The sequence below is a fragment of the Nelumbo lutea genome, chromosome 5 (genome assembly GCF_056320005.1).
Source record: "Nelumbo lutea isolate HS-2025 chromosome 5, American lotus-T2T, whole genome shotgun sequence".
In the NCBI taxonomy this organism is placed as follows: domain Eukaryota; kingdom Viridiplantae; phylum Streptophyta; class Magnoliopsida; order Proteales; family Nelumbonaceae; genus Nelumbo; species Nelumbo lutea.
The window spans coordinates 34,893,373-34,909,061 of NC_142688.1; the positions used below are offsets into that span (position 1 = coordinate 34,893,373).

Sequence of the window (15,689 nt, forward strand, 5' to 3'; positions counted from 1 at the left end):
ATATCTAATTTAAAGGAGTCAATTTAAGATCCAACTACCCTTCGAACCATGATCTGACATGAAATATCAGGAAGGCCACGATATGATACATACGGGCTAAGCCGATACATAATAATATTTAAACCTTGCCTAAAACCTCAAACCCAACATGACCCCCCATTTACACCTCTACGTTTCTACGTTTCAATCATAAAACATGAATGAGTGTACATGACCTTTTGCCGGTGGCCCGGTGGCCTGGTGCCCACTAGCGTAGTACATTACGACTCAAAGTTCAAATTTCAAATATACTGATCTAGGCGTAATTTTAACAAACATGACGGACGATTTAGAATTTTAGTTATGAAATTTCCCTCGCAGCCGCAGGTACCTAAAACCATTATGGCGGGAGCTTCATGCTTGGTTTTTTATTTTTTCGCAGGAAACAAAACAAAACCTCTCCAGTTCTGTTCAGGGCTTGAGAGTCCAGACGGCAAATTTGAGGCTTCAGCAACCAGATCTACTAATGCCAGAACAAGTCTTCAAGTGTTGAAATTGAAGTAGGCGGCACAGATGGCGAGAGACGATGTTCAGCTCAGTGCGGCGAAGAGAGCTTACAAACATGCTGTAGCGGAGGGCAATCGACAGGAGGAAGCTCGGTGGGCGAACGTTATAGGAGACATCTTGAAGAACAGAGGAGAATACGTTAAAGCTCTCAAGTGGCTACGTATCGATTACGAGGTCTCTTCGAAGTATCTCCCTGAGAAGCAACTCCTTCCCACCTGTCAGTCCCTCGGCGAGGTTTATCTCCGTCTGGAATATTTCAAAGATGCTCTAATTTATCAGGTGCTTTTTTTGATCTCTCTCTTTAAAAATTAATTTCTTTTGGTTATTTTCACATAGAAATTTTATAAACCAGGTGCCCTTTTGAAAGTTTCTCTCAATTTATAGCTTTTAACTTGTTTTAGTATTGGATTCATTGAAGCCCTAATCTATCTAGTGGTTTTGAATTTCGCTTACAAGTGTCTGTTTTTTCTTTATCTTGGTTTTAATTTTGGACCAAAGAAAGCCCTTCCTATTAGGTACTGATATGAATCTTCTTTGAATTTCATTTTATTTCTGTCTAATTCCACTCTGCCTTTAACTAATGTCGCATGTACCCTTTGAAAATTTTATCTACTTTGCAGTTTTTCATTTTTTTATTGATTTCCTAATCTATAACAAACCAATTTGTCCTCTTTCAATTTTTTCTTCTTTCTTCCATTTCCTTTAAAAATTGTCTTCAAGGAAGCTCATCGGTAATCTCTTGCCCTTCTTTAAAATGTTCCATTTCCTTCTTACTTTTGGATTCACTGGAACTCTATTATGTCAGGTCATGTTTTACCTACGTGTTTTTAGATCAACCTTAAGGTTTAACTTCACTGCATGTAATATAACAGAAAAAGCATTTGGAGCTTGCCAAGGACACAAGTGACCTCATTGAACAGCAAAGGGCCAGCACCCAACTTGGCCGGACGTATCATGAATTGTTTTTAAGATCTGATGGTGACCACTTATCTGTGCGGAATGCCAAGAAGTATTTCCAATCAGCTATGAAACTTGCTCGGACTCTCAAGGAAAACCGACCACCTAACAAAACCTCATTCTTCCTAAAGGAATTTATTGATGCCCATAATAACATTGGCATGCTTGAAATGGATCTCGATAACTTGGAAGAAGCCCAGAGAATTCTTCTGGATGGATTGGAGATATGTGATGAAGAAGAGGTGAATGAATATGATGATGCACGCAGCAGGCTTCACCACAACCTCGGGAGCATTTACATTGAGCTAAGGATGTGGGATACAGCTAAAGTTCATATAGAGAAGGACATACAGATCTGTGAGAAAATTGAGCACTACCAAGGAGAGGCCAAAGGCTATATCAATCTTGGTGAATTGCATTATAGGGTTCAAAAGTATGAAGAAGCGATTAACTGTTACCAGAAGGCTCTTAAAATTGCAAAATCCATGGAAGATGAAGATGCTTTAGTTGATCAGGTTGGTCAGAATATTGAAACTGTAAAAGAAGCAATAAAAGTAATGGATGAGTTAAGAAAAGAAGAGCAGAATCTTAAGAAGCTGACAAGAGCTATGGCCATGGCTAGAGGCACTCCAGGTGAAAGAAAGTGCTTACTAGATCAGAGTGCATCCCTTGATCGTCTCATTGAAAAGTCCAGCATGATCTTTGCATGGCTGAAAGTAAGTTTGTATGCTTTGCTTTCTATACCAAATTTGTCAACCTTTCTGGACTTCCTCAACTCCCTTCAGGAATGCTCCTTCATGACATAAGAAGGCTTTCTAAACATGTTTGTTCTCTAATGGTATACTATTCTTAAAATTTGGTTACTTTCTAAACTAGCTAAATTATAGTGCATATAGTTAAGTTGCAATCTAACATGCCCAACATCACATATAACTCTTCCTTTTATATTGAAACATAATTTCAGTTCTCTGGTAGTTACTGTAGTTTGAGAGCCTTTGAAATTTATATTTTAGGGTAGTTAGCGACTGCTTTTTCAATTTGTTTTGTTCTTTTGAGGATTGACATAGCACTGTTTCTTATTATGGTATCTTGTGTTTTAGCATCGTGAATTTGCAAAAAGGAAGAAAAGAGTAGCAACTGAACTCTGTGACAAGGAGAAGCTTAGTGATTCCTTTCTGGTGATTGGAGAATCGTACCAGAAGCTCAGGAACTTCAGTAAAGCCCTTAAATGGTACAAGAAGAGCTGGGACACATATCGTTCAATTGGAAACTTGGAGGTAAGTGCCATTTAAATTCTAAAATTTCCCTCTTTTTTGGATAAAATCAAGTATCCATAGATGATCTTGGGCCTTGGCAAGTGGCAACTGAAAAAGCTTATCTAGCTTGATGATTTACATGAAACTCAAAGATGCCATTAGAAAATTGGCTTGGTATTCTTTATTCATCTAATATCACTAATACATGGTCATGATGTCCATTAAGAAGACTTAATTTATATGTGCTTATTTCTGAAATACTGGTAATTTCAGGGGCAAGCATTGGCCAAAATTAATATTGGAGATGTCTTAGATTCTGATGGTGATTGGGCTGGTGCATTAGAAGCATTTGAAGAGGGTTACAGGCAATAAATTTCTTTCTCTTGGATCATTCGATTTACTTGTGAATTGACATTGTTTGTGGCCCGAAATTACAAGATTCATTAACTTTTACTGAGTTTAATGGTCAATCATGCTTAACTTTCATTCTCTTTTCATTTGCCAACAGCATTGCAGTTAAAGCAAACCTACCTTCTGCACAGATTTCTGCACTTGAGAATATGCATTACAGTCACATGATACGTTTTGACAATGTTGAAGAAGCCAAGTAACTTTTATTTCATTCAAGCGTAGTTGACTGGATCTTTTCTACTGGATGGTCTGTTTCTGAATGAATTATGCTTATGTGTAGGAAGTTGCAACTTGTTATTGACAAGTTGAAGTGCTCAACCAAGAAAGACAATGAAGCATGTATGCTAGATGGGGACTGCTGCTCTGAAACTGAAACAAAAGGGAATGATGATCTGACAGATACTAGATCCAATGCATGCAGTTCACCCATGATAACTAAATCTGCTTCTGTGAGGATTGAAGAGATAGATGAGGATTTACCACTGATATCACTTCTTCAGTCCAGAAAGAATTTCTCCAAGCCAAAAGGCAATCAACTAAATAAACCCAGCTTTTCGACTGTGCCAACTGAGTCTTCCCCAAAAAGTTTGAGTAAATCAATTAGCAGTCATCAACCAGTTGTTGGGCGTAAGCGTGTCCGGGTGGTCCTCTCTGATGATGAAAGAGATGAGCACAATGAGATAGAGTCCCCAAGAGGAAGAAACCGTAATTGTCCTGTAGAGGATATTGCTACTTCTGATGACAGTAAGTCTTAATTTTAAGTTATTTAAGCTTTATATTCCTGTTATAGAATAATTCACTGTATGCGGTGTTTGACATTTACCTTTAACAAAACTGATATATATATTTTTTTGTCTTTCTCAACTATGAAAAGTTAAGAACAACGATGGACCAGCTGGCCTTTCCAGGGAGTTTCAGGTAACATATGTCACATAAACTGTCAATTCAAGCTCTCAGATGGGCTGTTTCGTTCCTTTTTGAAGTGGTCGGTTCTTATTGATATCTCCATTTGGCAGAATGTTACACCTTGTATTGCTTTCAAAGACCCATTCAGTGCCTGCACACTCATTAATGTTGAAGAAAATGCTTGTTTGTACAAATCAGGAAGCCCTAAAGTAGCTGCTAAAAATAGCACAGGTTTCAGATCTTCAAGCACTCGGGAACTTGCTGATACTTCAAATTTTGGTGGAAGTGGATCTAAAGTTGAGGGCGATTGTATCTTCAGTGGCCTACAGAAGCAAAATGGTGCAAGTTTCAATCTGCTTATTGCTTGTGATGAATATAATGTAAGTGTTACTAGTTTCAATATGCCAACAGATAAGTTTCTGAGACTGCTTTTTTATTTATTTTGAAACTGTAATGCATTGTATTGGTCCCTAAAAGGGAAAAGTCCCTTGCACACAAAGGGGCTATACAATGGGCTTATTACCGAGTCTGAGAGCTAAGAGCTCTTGGTCGGATGCAGATCAGGGATCTCATCTGAAAGACTCTTTTCTTAGACAGGTGGAGAGGTGATCGAGTTTCCAAAACTGCCTTGCAGTTGGGCGGGGGGAAAATTGTTTCAGGGATAGGAAGGCAAGAGGAGATGCCTAGGTCCTTTAAAGACAATTCTGAAGAAGAATGAAGCAACAAAGAAGATCGTAGTAGAGGATAGAAAAGGAGAGGAAAAGAGGTGGGTCTAGCTAATAGCGAGGTTTGACAAAAGTGGTAAGAAAAAGATCATTTGTGGTCCTAGGAAGCTGTTGGGTGACAGAGTTGCAGAGAACTGCCATAGTAGGGAAATCGTGGACTTAGAGAGAGTCAAAAAAGAAAATCCGGTAAGCTGAAAGGAGGGGTTTCCGGTTCTCACTCAGAATCAGATTGCAGCAAGGAAGAAAACCTTAAAGAAGCCAGCGAAGATGAGTTGGGGAGACCGGGGAGGTTGAAGGTTCAGATAGAGAAGAGGTCTTTGGTCAACCAGGATTCAAGCACTACAGAGTTTACAATTGAGGCTTTAGAAGGAAGGGTCTAAGGGAAGAGTGTATGTGCACCCCGATCCAAGTACCCTATTGTCTTTGCATAGAAGTGAGGAGGTAAGTCAGTCTAGATTGCTAAGTTCATTAGAGTTGGAACCTCCAAACAGGGGGAAGGGGAAGAGGAGAAAAGAACAGAAGAAGAGGTAGGAGAGAAAACAACAGAAAAAAGAAAACTTCAAGAGAAGAAGGGAGGGGGCAAATCAGGAAACATGGTATACAATAGAAAAAGAAGACTCATTGGCATCTCTTAGAGTTCAGAAGAAGAGAAACAAGGGGAAGACAGTAAAGATCTGGAGGCTGGGGATAAGGTTAGAGAGAGAGAAAGAGCAGAAAAGACACAAAAAGGTCAAGAAGTCAAGGAAATAGTACAAAACGAGAAGGTGAATGTTAATAAACTAGTGGAGAGGGAGGTGGACGTGGGTAAGTCTCTTGTGCTAGTTTTTTGGGGAGGGGAAGGCTTTGCGAAAATAGCATTTGAGAAGTTCGAAAGAAAGAAAAGAGAAGGAAGAGGGAAGAGTATCAATAAAAGTTACCTTTGCTCAAAAAAAAAAAAAGAAGAGGGAAGAATATCTAGAAAAAAAAAGGGGTGGGATGAGGAAGGAGGAGAAGAGGAGGGGTTGGACTAGATTGAGTGAATTGGGGGGAGAAGGAAGACAGGGAGAAGGGGAGAAAGTTGAGGATTCTCAGTTGAAACAGTAGGGGTATGAGGGATGGAAGAGGGAGATAGTGAGGAACATGCTTCAAAGTGTCTTAACAGAGGTGGCTCTATTCTAAGAAACAAAATTGGAAAACTTTTGATGTTTGATTGAAAATAAGTATGGGGTGAAGAGGGAGTTGACTGGGTGGAGTTTAAAGCTTAGGGGCTGTCAAGGGGAGCTGTAATTTTATGAAATTCAGAGGTCTTTGGAGCACTTTGGAAATGAATCCTTGTAATTTTATTTCTTTCACAATGTATTCTGTTATATTGTTGGTTTGTCAACTAGACAACCAGCATTTTTAGATGTACTGCTTTTTTCAAGTTTAATGAATTTTCTTATTATCCTTCAAAAGAAACATCACTCTAGAGTACCCACAGTGCAAGATGTGATTTGGGGATTCGTTTAGCTGGGAGAATACGCAATGCGTTATCCAGCACCATTCCCCTCCTCACTAAGCTGTCCATCATGAGACACTTCTCCGGTGACACTGTTGGACTGTCCACCCCAAGAAAGCCACTTTGGAGGGGACAGGTCACAGGAGTTCTCCAAAGTCCAAACCCTGGAGTAGGGAATTCCTCGCCGTTTAGGTGTTCAACATCTCAAGAAAGATTTTAGTGGTAAAGTTGCTTGATCTGTCCCATCTCCACACTCCTTTATCTTCTTGACCAAGTTGTGGTGATTTACCTTGTATAACAACCTTGCCATAGAATCAATCCCCCAGAGAAAAACTTCGGTTGTTTGGAGAAAACAGCCTGTGCTGTTTTCCAGATTCCTTCATATGACACATTATATAACTCAGTTTTTTTTTGCCTTTTTGACCAAAAAATGTTGATTGTAAATATGGTTTTACCCACATTCATGATAATGTGTCATGCCCAGGAAACTCCTAATTGTTTTCCCATCTCCCAATTGTTTAGACTCCTCATAATAGGATTCCACATTGCCATCCCATTGATGTAGCTATCTCTAACCGGTGTCTATCATCTGCAGCCATATAAAGTGAGGGAAATGTCTCCATAAGTGGTTGAGCATCACATCATCTTTCCTTACAAAATTGAACCTGTGTCCCTTTGCCAATTCTAAAGCTGATACCCTTAGAAAATTCACTGTTTACCTTCTCTGTCCCTTTCCAAAACGAACACCCATAAGAAATTGATACTCTACCTGGGTTCCAACCCAAATTCCTTGTTCCTTACATTGCCACAGTCACTTATTTCTATAGGGCATTCAGCTTTTCATTGAAGCATCAAAACCACCTTCTTAGTAGTGCTGTATTGAACTTCCTGAGGCACCTCACCCCTAGACCACCTGCTTCCTTTGGGATGCATACCTTCTAGTCACCTACGTGATACTTGAATTCCTTCCACCCTCCCCACTGAAAATTTCCTCCCTTGGTCTTTTTTCATCTTCCATGAGGCAAGTCTTTTGTTGACCTGTTCTACTACATGTTGTCATATGGTCTTGGAATTGCATTTTGCATGAAGAGGTGTTCAATGTTGTGGTAACTTGTCAGTTTTGCAACCCAAGATATTAGAGGTGTTCAATGTTGTGGGTCTCACCTACTGCTATCATTTTGCTCTTCCTTAGATTGATTTTCAACTCTGATGCCAATTCAAACCAGATTAGCAAATATTTAAGGTGAGAAATCTATTCAACTGAAGGGTCTCAGAAGAATAGGGTGTCATCAGCACAATTTTGTCCCTGCTAGGACCTGCTTGAAACCCTCTTATAAAACCTCACTGAGCTTCTTTAGCTAACAATCTTGCATTGGATATTTAATTCACAATTTCACATTGGACTATGTTATATCTTGTAGATTATATATTGGATTTTGCTTACCTTGTTCTATTTTCTCCTTTTTGGTATTAATTGCAGAAACATGTTATTGTTAAAATTGATGGCAACATGATACGTGTTGATCCAAGCTCATGCATGGATGGTGATAAGCTTAGTATTGAGTGTATGAAGGTTGAAGTGGCATGCTTGTATTACTTACAACTCTCTGAAGAGAAAAAGGCAAAAGGTAGTGAAGTTTGATTTCTCATTTTCTCAGGCCTTTCTTTCCTAGTTGTCAAAATCTTTTGTTTGGTGTACCTATGGAGTTCCTGAAATGACTTGTTTAAGTTACTGCAAAACTGTATTAGACAAGTGACAAACCACATAAATCCATGTATTTTGTATGCTTCTTCTCTATTTTGTTTTTTCTGTTTTTTGTGGTGCCATCAAATCTTTGCAAGGGTGGAGTGCTTCCACAGAACAAGTGATGTTAAAGTTTGTAGCTTCATAAAATAAGGATACTTTTATAATCTCTCATTAGCTATTTTTTGATCATTTAAATCGTCTGTATTTATCCTTATTGCATCTGGAGTTATTTTTCCTAGTCAAACTAGAAATTGGTTTTCTAATAACACTTGGAGTTTTTGCTCTAATTGTCTTAGGAGTTATGTTAGCATGTCAAGGGTTATAGAAATAAGTAAAAGTCATAGTCCTAACTCCTATGTTAACAAGGATTTGTCTTCATAGTCCTAAGTCAATTAGAAATTCTCTCATTAAATTCTTAATTGAAATCTTAATCCTAAGTCAACTAGGATTTGCTCTGTCTATAGTTAGTATCTCAGTGATATTTCTTCATTGGCCAACCTTCCCTATTTTGCCTATGAACACATGTAAGCCTGAAAGGGCCTCTTGTTGGCATCAGATACTAATGCACATCTCTTGTTTCTAATGTCAAAGTAATTCTACTTTTCTGGATAGGGTTGATTCCTCAAAGAAGTTAGTAAGTGCTGATTTACGATTTTTCTTTTTTTTTTTCCCTTATTTTCAGGTCCATCTTGCATCAACTTGGGTTCAAGATGAATGTTGATATTATTTATAATATCATATTTACATTTTTATTATAATTCTAGGATAATATTCCAACCATTTACTGCAATTCTGTTCAAAGCAAATTAGTTCTCCACTAACAAATGCCTTACCTTAATAGGCCTGTTGCCCATCATTCGGCATATGAAGTATGGCAGTAAAGCTCTAGATTCCTTGGAAGATTATGAAACTATTAAGCATCACATTAGGGGAAGAGGCTGGATTGAAGTAGCTATTGATGGTAATAATCTATGCATTTTGAGCCTTTCAAATACTTTTCATTTGAATAACATAGCATCTTTTTGCATAAAATGAAAATTATTATCTATTCTGTCCTTAATGTTATCCAAAATAACATCAACATTCTAGTATCTGAAATTCTGAATACCGCTATCTTGTCTGTGTTGGAAACGTGCATTGTAATTACATGTTGGACACCTCTTTTTGTCTGATGGAGGGATCTTAGTTTCTCATGTCCTTTCCATAATTGTTGTGATTATGTACTTCTTATGTAGCCTTGATGTATATCTGAAACCTGATCTGAGATCTATAATACAATGATCTAATGTCCAAGTCATGGGCCAGCTAATTGAACTTCAATCCCACCCAAAAGTGAAGACAAACTCAATTCTATAACTTTATCTGTGGCCTTAATGTTTAATGTCAAAGCATGCTTTAACACCATGATTTTGGTGTCTCAAGAAAACCTATTTGGTTACCTTTTGAATGAGCCAAGATTTTTAAAAATTGTGTGGTACTTCCTCAATTATATGTTGGAAAGGCTTAACTTTGGAGTGAAGTGGTCTACCTGTAATTCTCTCTTCTCCTGAATTTCTCAACGAACTGCCCAAGTAAATATGACCTCAATAATTTACCTCTTTGGTGGGAAGCCAAGTTGACTTCCTAGTCTTCTGTCATGTCTTATTCCTTACTGATCTATTCTATGTAGGAGTTCTGTAGATTGACTCCTTTGGTCGACCAAAAGTTGGTATGACTTTATTTAGCAGAAGAACAGTTGGTAAAACTTTGTATTATTCATTTTGCTTATATTTAGAGGCATTGTGGTGCATTTCTGCCACTCATTTGACATTTTTTTGAAGATTGTAATAACAGCTTAATAAACTGAAATAAGCTAATCTCTTCGATGCATCTCCAAATTTCTATTGAGTTGCCATCCAGTCTGAAGACATCCAGTCTGTATTACAGTTTTTCTTTATTTTTTTCTTTTTTAGTAACTTCAGCTCCTTGTTTTGGTGCTTTAGAGTAAATTGATCCTCCTGCACTTAATTAGTACACTAGGATAGCCTTTAGCTTATTTACCTTTCTTTATTTATCTCTTTTGCAATTCTAGTTTGCCAATGTGTTTTGCAGGATGGGTTCAGAAACGCTTGATGAAGTTATACATTGACTTTTGCGAAAAGTTGTCTGAAGCACCAAATATGAAGTTGCTTAGGAAATTATACAACTTGGAGGTAAGCATCAAAGTTCTGCTTGCTAGTTGTTTCACGTCCTTTGCTCTTGTTCTATGATCTATTAGCTGTTGCAGGAATACCAATTTGATAATTCATGATGTCTCAACATCTAGCTCTAAAATTGCGATTTTATTTTATTTTTTTCTAGGTTTCAGAGGATGAGGTCATTGTATCTGAATGTGAATTGCAAGATATATCAGTTACACCACTATTGGATGCTCTGCATGAGCACAAGACAATTGCTCTGCTAGACCTTTCTCATAACTTATTAGGTAATAACAGTCTCAATACCATCATTACTTTGATATTGTCATTTTTAGAGTAATGAATTGTGATGCAACCACTTCTTACATTTTCTCAAACAATGTCCATTCTTTTCAATTTGCTTTGCATAACCCTTTAAAGTACCAATTCTCATGTAAAATTCTTCAGTATTGATTATCTATTATTTTTTTTGCTCAAGGAAACGAAACAATGGAGAAACTTCATAAAATATTTAAATCATCAAGTCAAAAATATGGTGGCTTGACTTTGGACTTACACTGCAATAGATTTGGTCCAACTGCATTATTCCAGGTCTGTAATATATTTGCTACAACTCTTTTCACTTTTGGATGTTCAAACTTCAAAGCAATGTTGCATGGACCCTCCTAAATGGACAATTTGTCCATGTTGGACATGCATCAGTGTCTGACACTCCATGGTTTCTTGAAGACACTTATATGTACAGTTTTCTTTTATCTCCTAGCTTATTTGAGATCAATGAACAGCTAATGTACAAGATGAATGCCATTTTTCATATCAGATTTTACTTAGTACAAAAGGCAACATTTTAGACCCCTTTTTCCAGGTATATGATGTTAGAATTCAAAAAATACAAACTATTTTTATGGTATACTTTTCCATATGCATCCATGTTTTCTCATCTTGCCAAGTCAGACTCTTGGACACATTTGATTCCAGCTCCCATGTCCATGCCCATGCAAAACTATAGTTCAAAGCTTTATTTTATTGTCTTTTATTCCTTACAAATATCCTCAGGTAGAAGCAAAATCTGGATAGATATCATGTTTTCTAAATGTTGGTACTAATTTGGCAGCAAAACAAAAACCTGCATTTCTTTCAAGAGTGAAATTTCCCATAGTGACATGATAATGAAATTAAACATTCCAAATAATTACTATGAGAAATGGTTCTAATATGTCCTGTATTTGTAATCAACAGATTTGTGAATGTCCTGTGCTTTTATCTCGATTGGAAGTGCTTAATATATCTGGGAACCGTCTTACTGATGCCTGTGCATCCTACCTTTCAACCATATTGGAGAATTGCAAAGGTAGTGCTTTTTGCTGCTCAAACTTTACTGTTGGCTTGTTAGCTCATTTCAGTGTTTCTCTCAGGCCTGGTAAATAGTGTGGAATGAAGTGAAGATAACATTATTACCTGGGTAAATCCTTTTGGGTAATGTTACAGAGACATGGCATGGACAAAGTATTAGATAGGGAATTTACCCTAAAATGTGAAGTGTCCAACATGGACGCAGTACCCAATTTTAAGTGTCCAATTAACATAGTTTTTGACTCATGCTCCCATGTGGGATTTCCATTCTCAGTTTGCTAATAGGCTTCTTTTGTGTAGCACTCTATAGCTTGAACATAGAGTGTTGTTCTATCACATCTAGGACAATTCAGAAAGTTGCTGATGCACTGCATGCTGGATCTGTGCTTTCACAGTTTTCTTTAGGTATTCCACAAATCTATTGTTGCTTCAACAAGTTCATTAAAACTAGTTGGTCTGTTTTTCTTATATTCCTGGTGATGTTCCAAAATTTTACCTCTTGACAGGGAATAATAATCCTATATCTGGAAACGCTATGGCTAGTTTGTTGACTAAACTTTCTACCTTAAAGAGGTGCATCTTTTAATCTTTTATTCTGTTTGGTTCTTTTTCCTGTTAAAGGCTGTTATTGAGTGTCTAGGTGGTGATTAATGGACATTTCAACATTCTTTTTTGTGTTCTTTCTTTTTTTTTTTAGATTTTCAGAGTTGAATCTGAATGGTATAAAGTTTAGCAAGTTCGCACTTGATAGCCTTTGCCAACTCGCCAAATCCTCTTGTTTGTCAGTGTTGATGCTTGGAAGTACTAGTATTGGATCTGTAAGTAAATTCTTTATGGTTGATGTCTTTTACCTTTTTAGGATAGTTTTCTTTGGATGTATACTTCCTGCTTGTTCTAAATGCTATGACATGGCAGGATGGGGCATTGCAATTAACTGAAGCATTATCCAATGGGCCTCAAGAGATGATGAAGCTTGACCTATCATATTGTGGGCTTACATCTAATTATTTTGTCAGACTATCTGAAGACTTCTTATTGATCGGTGGAATTATTGAGCTGAACCTTGCAGGAAATTCAACTGGGCAAGAGGTTTGTTCACCCATTCTTGAAGATAACACAATTCTGCTGGTATTCTGCAAATATTATACTTCTGCTAGAGAACTGCCTAAACAAACACACGTTGGATAAGTGCAGCAGGAGATTTTGCAGTTTTAACATTTTTCCCTTTCAGATTAGGCCAATACCCTCATCAATACAAGAAAGTGGAGTGAGATTTCGTTTATACCAACCAAAGTAACATTGCCTAGGTTGTATCAGTCAGGTTTGATAATCTTGACATTTACCGATGTACATGGCTTGCTTTGCTGCACCAGAAAGGAATGGTTCTCTCAAACATATATGGCAGGGTTTGATGGAATCAATAGTTTAAGAGGCTTTTATGCTTTCGATATTAAAATCTCTGTATCAAGAAGTATGGTGCAAACTAATTGATTTAGTGTTTCTGGCACACAATGACAATCTAGATTCTAGACGTCCCATAATGTTTAATTGCTCCATAGCTTCACTCTTGGATTTCCTAGGGCCAGATTACACATTCAGTGATCTTTTCTGAGTGGGTCCTTTCTCTTTTCAAATAATCTCTGCTCAGATGTTTCTAGTAATTTATCATTTTTTTCTTTATATTTCTATGTATTTGTTTGAGAGGAACCTGAATTGAAGCATAACAACAGGGTGCTAATGCAATAGCGTCATTACTCATGAATCCTCAATGCTGTCTGAAAGTTCTTCTCATTAACAAGTGCCATCTTGGGCTTGCTGGAATTCTTCAAATAGTTCAGGCACTAGCAGGTTAAATTCCTCAAACCTAAGTTAGATTAAACATTGCTTCTGGGAATTAAATTCAACCTATTGATGTTTTCTCATTACTGGCAGAGAATAACTCTCTAGAAGAGCTTAATCTAGCAGAAAATGTTAATTTGGAGAAGGACAAAACTATTCAGTATGATTTAACAGCAACACAGAGCTCCAAATCTGCCTGGGTAGACAATCGTTCTCAGATTTTGCTCAAGATATGTGTAGCAGCAGAAGTTGATGCTGCTCCACAAGGCCTTGATGCAGCAAATGCAGATTACAATCACCTTGAAGTTGCTGACAGTGAAGATGGTCTAAATAAGGCGGAGTCAATTCCATCTGCTCTGGATGACAGCTGCACGAGCTCATGTCACAAGAATCCTCCATTACCAGAGTGCGAATTTGTTCAGGAGCTTTCAATGGCCATTGGTATGGCTAAACAGTTGCACTTTATTGATCTTAGCAATAATGGATTCACAGTGCAAGCTGCTGAAACATTATATACTGCATGGTCGTCAAGTTCAAGGTGTGGTGGAGCAACTACTAGACATATCAAGGATCTGAATGTCCATTTTTCAGTGGAGGGAAGGAACTGCTGTGGGGTTAAGAATTGCTGCAAAAGGGATTGATCTTCTCTCCCATGGAAATGATTTTGATTTCACCCATGTGAAGGATTGGTTTCTTCTGCAATGTAAATTACCATAACAAATTGAGCGAAGGCACTTTAACAGTGACTGATTCAGAGGAATTAGATTATTGTACATAGCACTTAATTGTCAGTGTTCGATTGATCAGAAGCTTGTAATAAAAAATGGTATTCTTTTAGCCACATTATCATACATAGAGAATTGCAAATGGGGAACTGATGGGTTTTCTCCAGTTACATTGTAAACATTTATACACAGTTGATGGTTGTGTATAAAAAATTGCTGGAATCTTTAAATATACATTTATATGCTTGAAAGAAATAGAAATCTTTATGAAACAATTCTCTACCCTAATTATTAATTCCTTAATGACATCCCCTTGACCCAAATGGACGATGAAACAGCATTATGTTTGTCTTTTGAAAGTCTACAAGGATTATAACAAGGCCTCATGCACGGTTTCGGAGACCAAGATGGATTTGAATAAATTCCTGGTGGTATAAGATGCTGTCGAAGATGAGGGCAAAGGCAGCTTCGTCACTTCCGAGGTGATGAGGCCGAGGATCCCCCCTGTTAACAGTCAAAAAGATGTTAAGAGTCCTTGGAAGATTTTGACGGCCAGGTTAGCCGAGGGCTCAAGGAGGCAAGAGTGTCCCCCCTGTGAACAGTCAAAATTGTATAAGAGAGGTAATTGTGGTCATGGGACCCCTTATATATGTAAGCACGGTGTGCATTGTGTAACAGCTTCGCATGTTGGGCGCCATAAAGAGGCTGGCGTTACCATGTCATAAATGTTTTAATGTGTCAGGGAGAGCTCGGCTGAGATTATAACACCTGTAATAAAGGCTCAACATTGATGGGCTCGAGATCTCCTGCCCACAAAAACTCTGCCCACGTCTACCCATAATACACTATCCACCCCCTCCCCCTCACATGAATTGGGAACATCTCCCCCTGTATAATACTATGTAAGTGGATGAAATGTTCTCTATGTATAGCTTTTGCAATGTTGTGTGGGTATACCTGAGCAGAGTTTGTGTAGGCAGAAGATCCCAACTCACATTGATGAAGGTAAGAAAGGATGATGGTGCCCCCAAGGTCTTCTGGGATGATGAGAATGCCTTCTAGGGTGTGCGACATGTTAATGTTATCCACTGATTGCGTGGTCAATATTGCCCGTATAAGTATAGGTTTTTGTGCATCCAAATTTATTGACGCCTCTCTATTCTTATATAATTGCTATGGCCTCTCCTTGGTTGATGTGGATGATGACCTATTAGTTACATATAATAACAACCATGCAATCTCATTCTTATTGAAACCTCTTGAAAGGGAATTCTGAGGCAAGCGGATTGAATCAAATTCGGTAAGGGATCGATATTATCCGGTTTGATAAAACTTTAGAGAGATCTGAATTTGATATGAACCTTCCGGATCTTACAAATTGCAATTCGAAATTGATCCATTCCATCTTAATGGATATTTCATTTAAATCCAATTCGAACCAATAATTATCCCTACTTGTAACTTTGTAAGCCAATTTACATGTTAAAAATATACAATTATAAACCTAAGATTTTTAAAGTGTAAAATTAAAGGGTATATATATTAAAACAAGGAAGTCTAGAAAATTTCT

At 37.7% G+C, this 15,689-nt stretch overlaps 1 protein-coding gene across 1 annotated transcript; it reads left to right on the forward strand.

The window, feature by feature from the left end:
- Positions 1-287: 287 nt before the first annotated feature.
- TSK (tetratricopeptide repeat (TPR)-containing protein) lies at positions 288-14,231 on the forward strand. Its single transcript, XM_088942501.1, has 20 exons — positions 288-825; positions 1,419-2,219; positions 2,604-2,780; positions 3,033-3,124; positions 3,268-3,366; positions 3,451-3,914; positions 4,045-4,088; positions 4,187-4,456; positions 7,759-7,906; positions 8,867-8,986; positions 10,117-10,217; positions 10,366-10,489; positions 10,681-10,793; positions 11,442-11,553; positions 11,856-11,960; positions 12,062-12,128; positions 12,253-12,373; positions 12,471-12,644; positions 13,286-13,403; positions 13,488-14,231. The coding sequence occupies exons 1-20, from the start codon at positions 553-555 to the stop codon at positions 14,033-14,035; spliced, it is 4,071 nt and encodes a 1,356-aa protein (XP_088798627.1). The 5' UTR covers positions 288-552; the 3' UTR covers positions 14,036-14,231.
- The last annotated feature ends 1,458 nt before the right edge of the window (positions 14,232-15,689 follow it).

Excerpts from the sequence above, each read along its gene's own strand:
- TSK (XM_088942501.1), top strand. The coding sequence starts at position 553 with ATGGCGAGAGACGATGTTCAGCTCAGTGCGGCGAAGAGAGCTTACAAA. Across the intron at positions 3,125-3,267 it reads GCATTTGAAGAGGGTTACAG|CATTGCAGTTAAAGCAAACC; the intron begins GCAATAAATTTC and ends ATTTGCCAACAG. Across the intron at positions 12,645-13,285 it reads GAAATTCAACTGGGCAAGAG|GGTGCTAATGCAATAGCGTC; the intron begins GTTTGTTCACCC and ends GCATAACAACAG.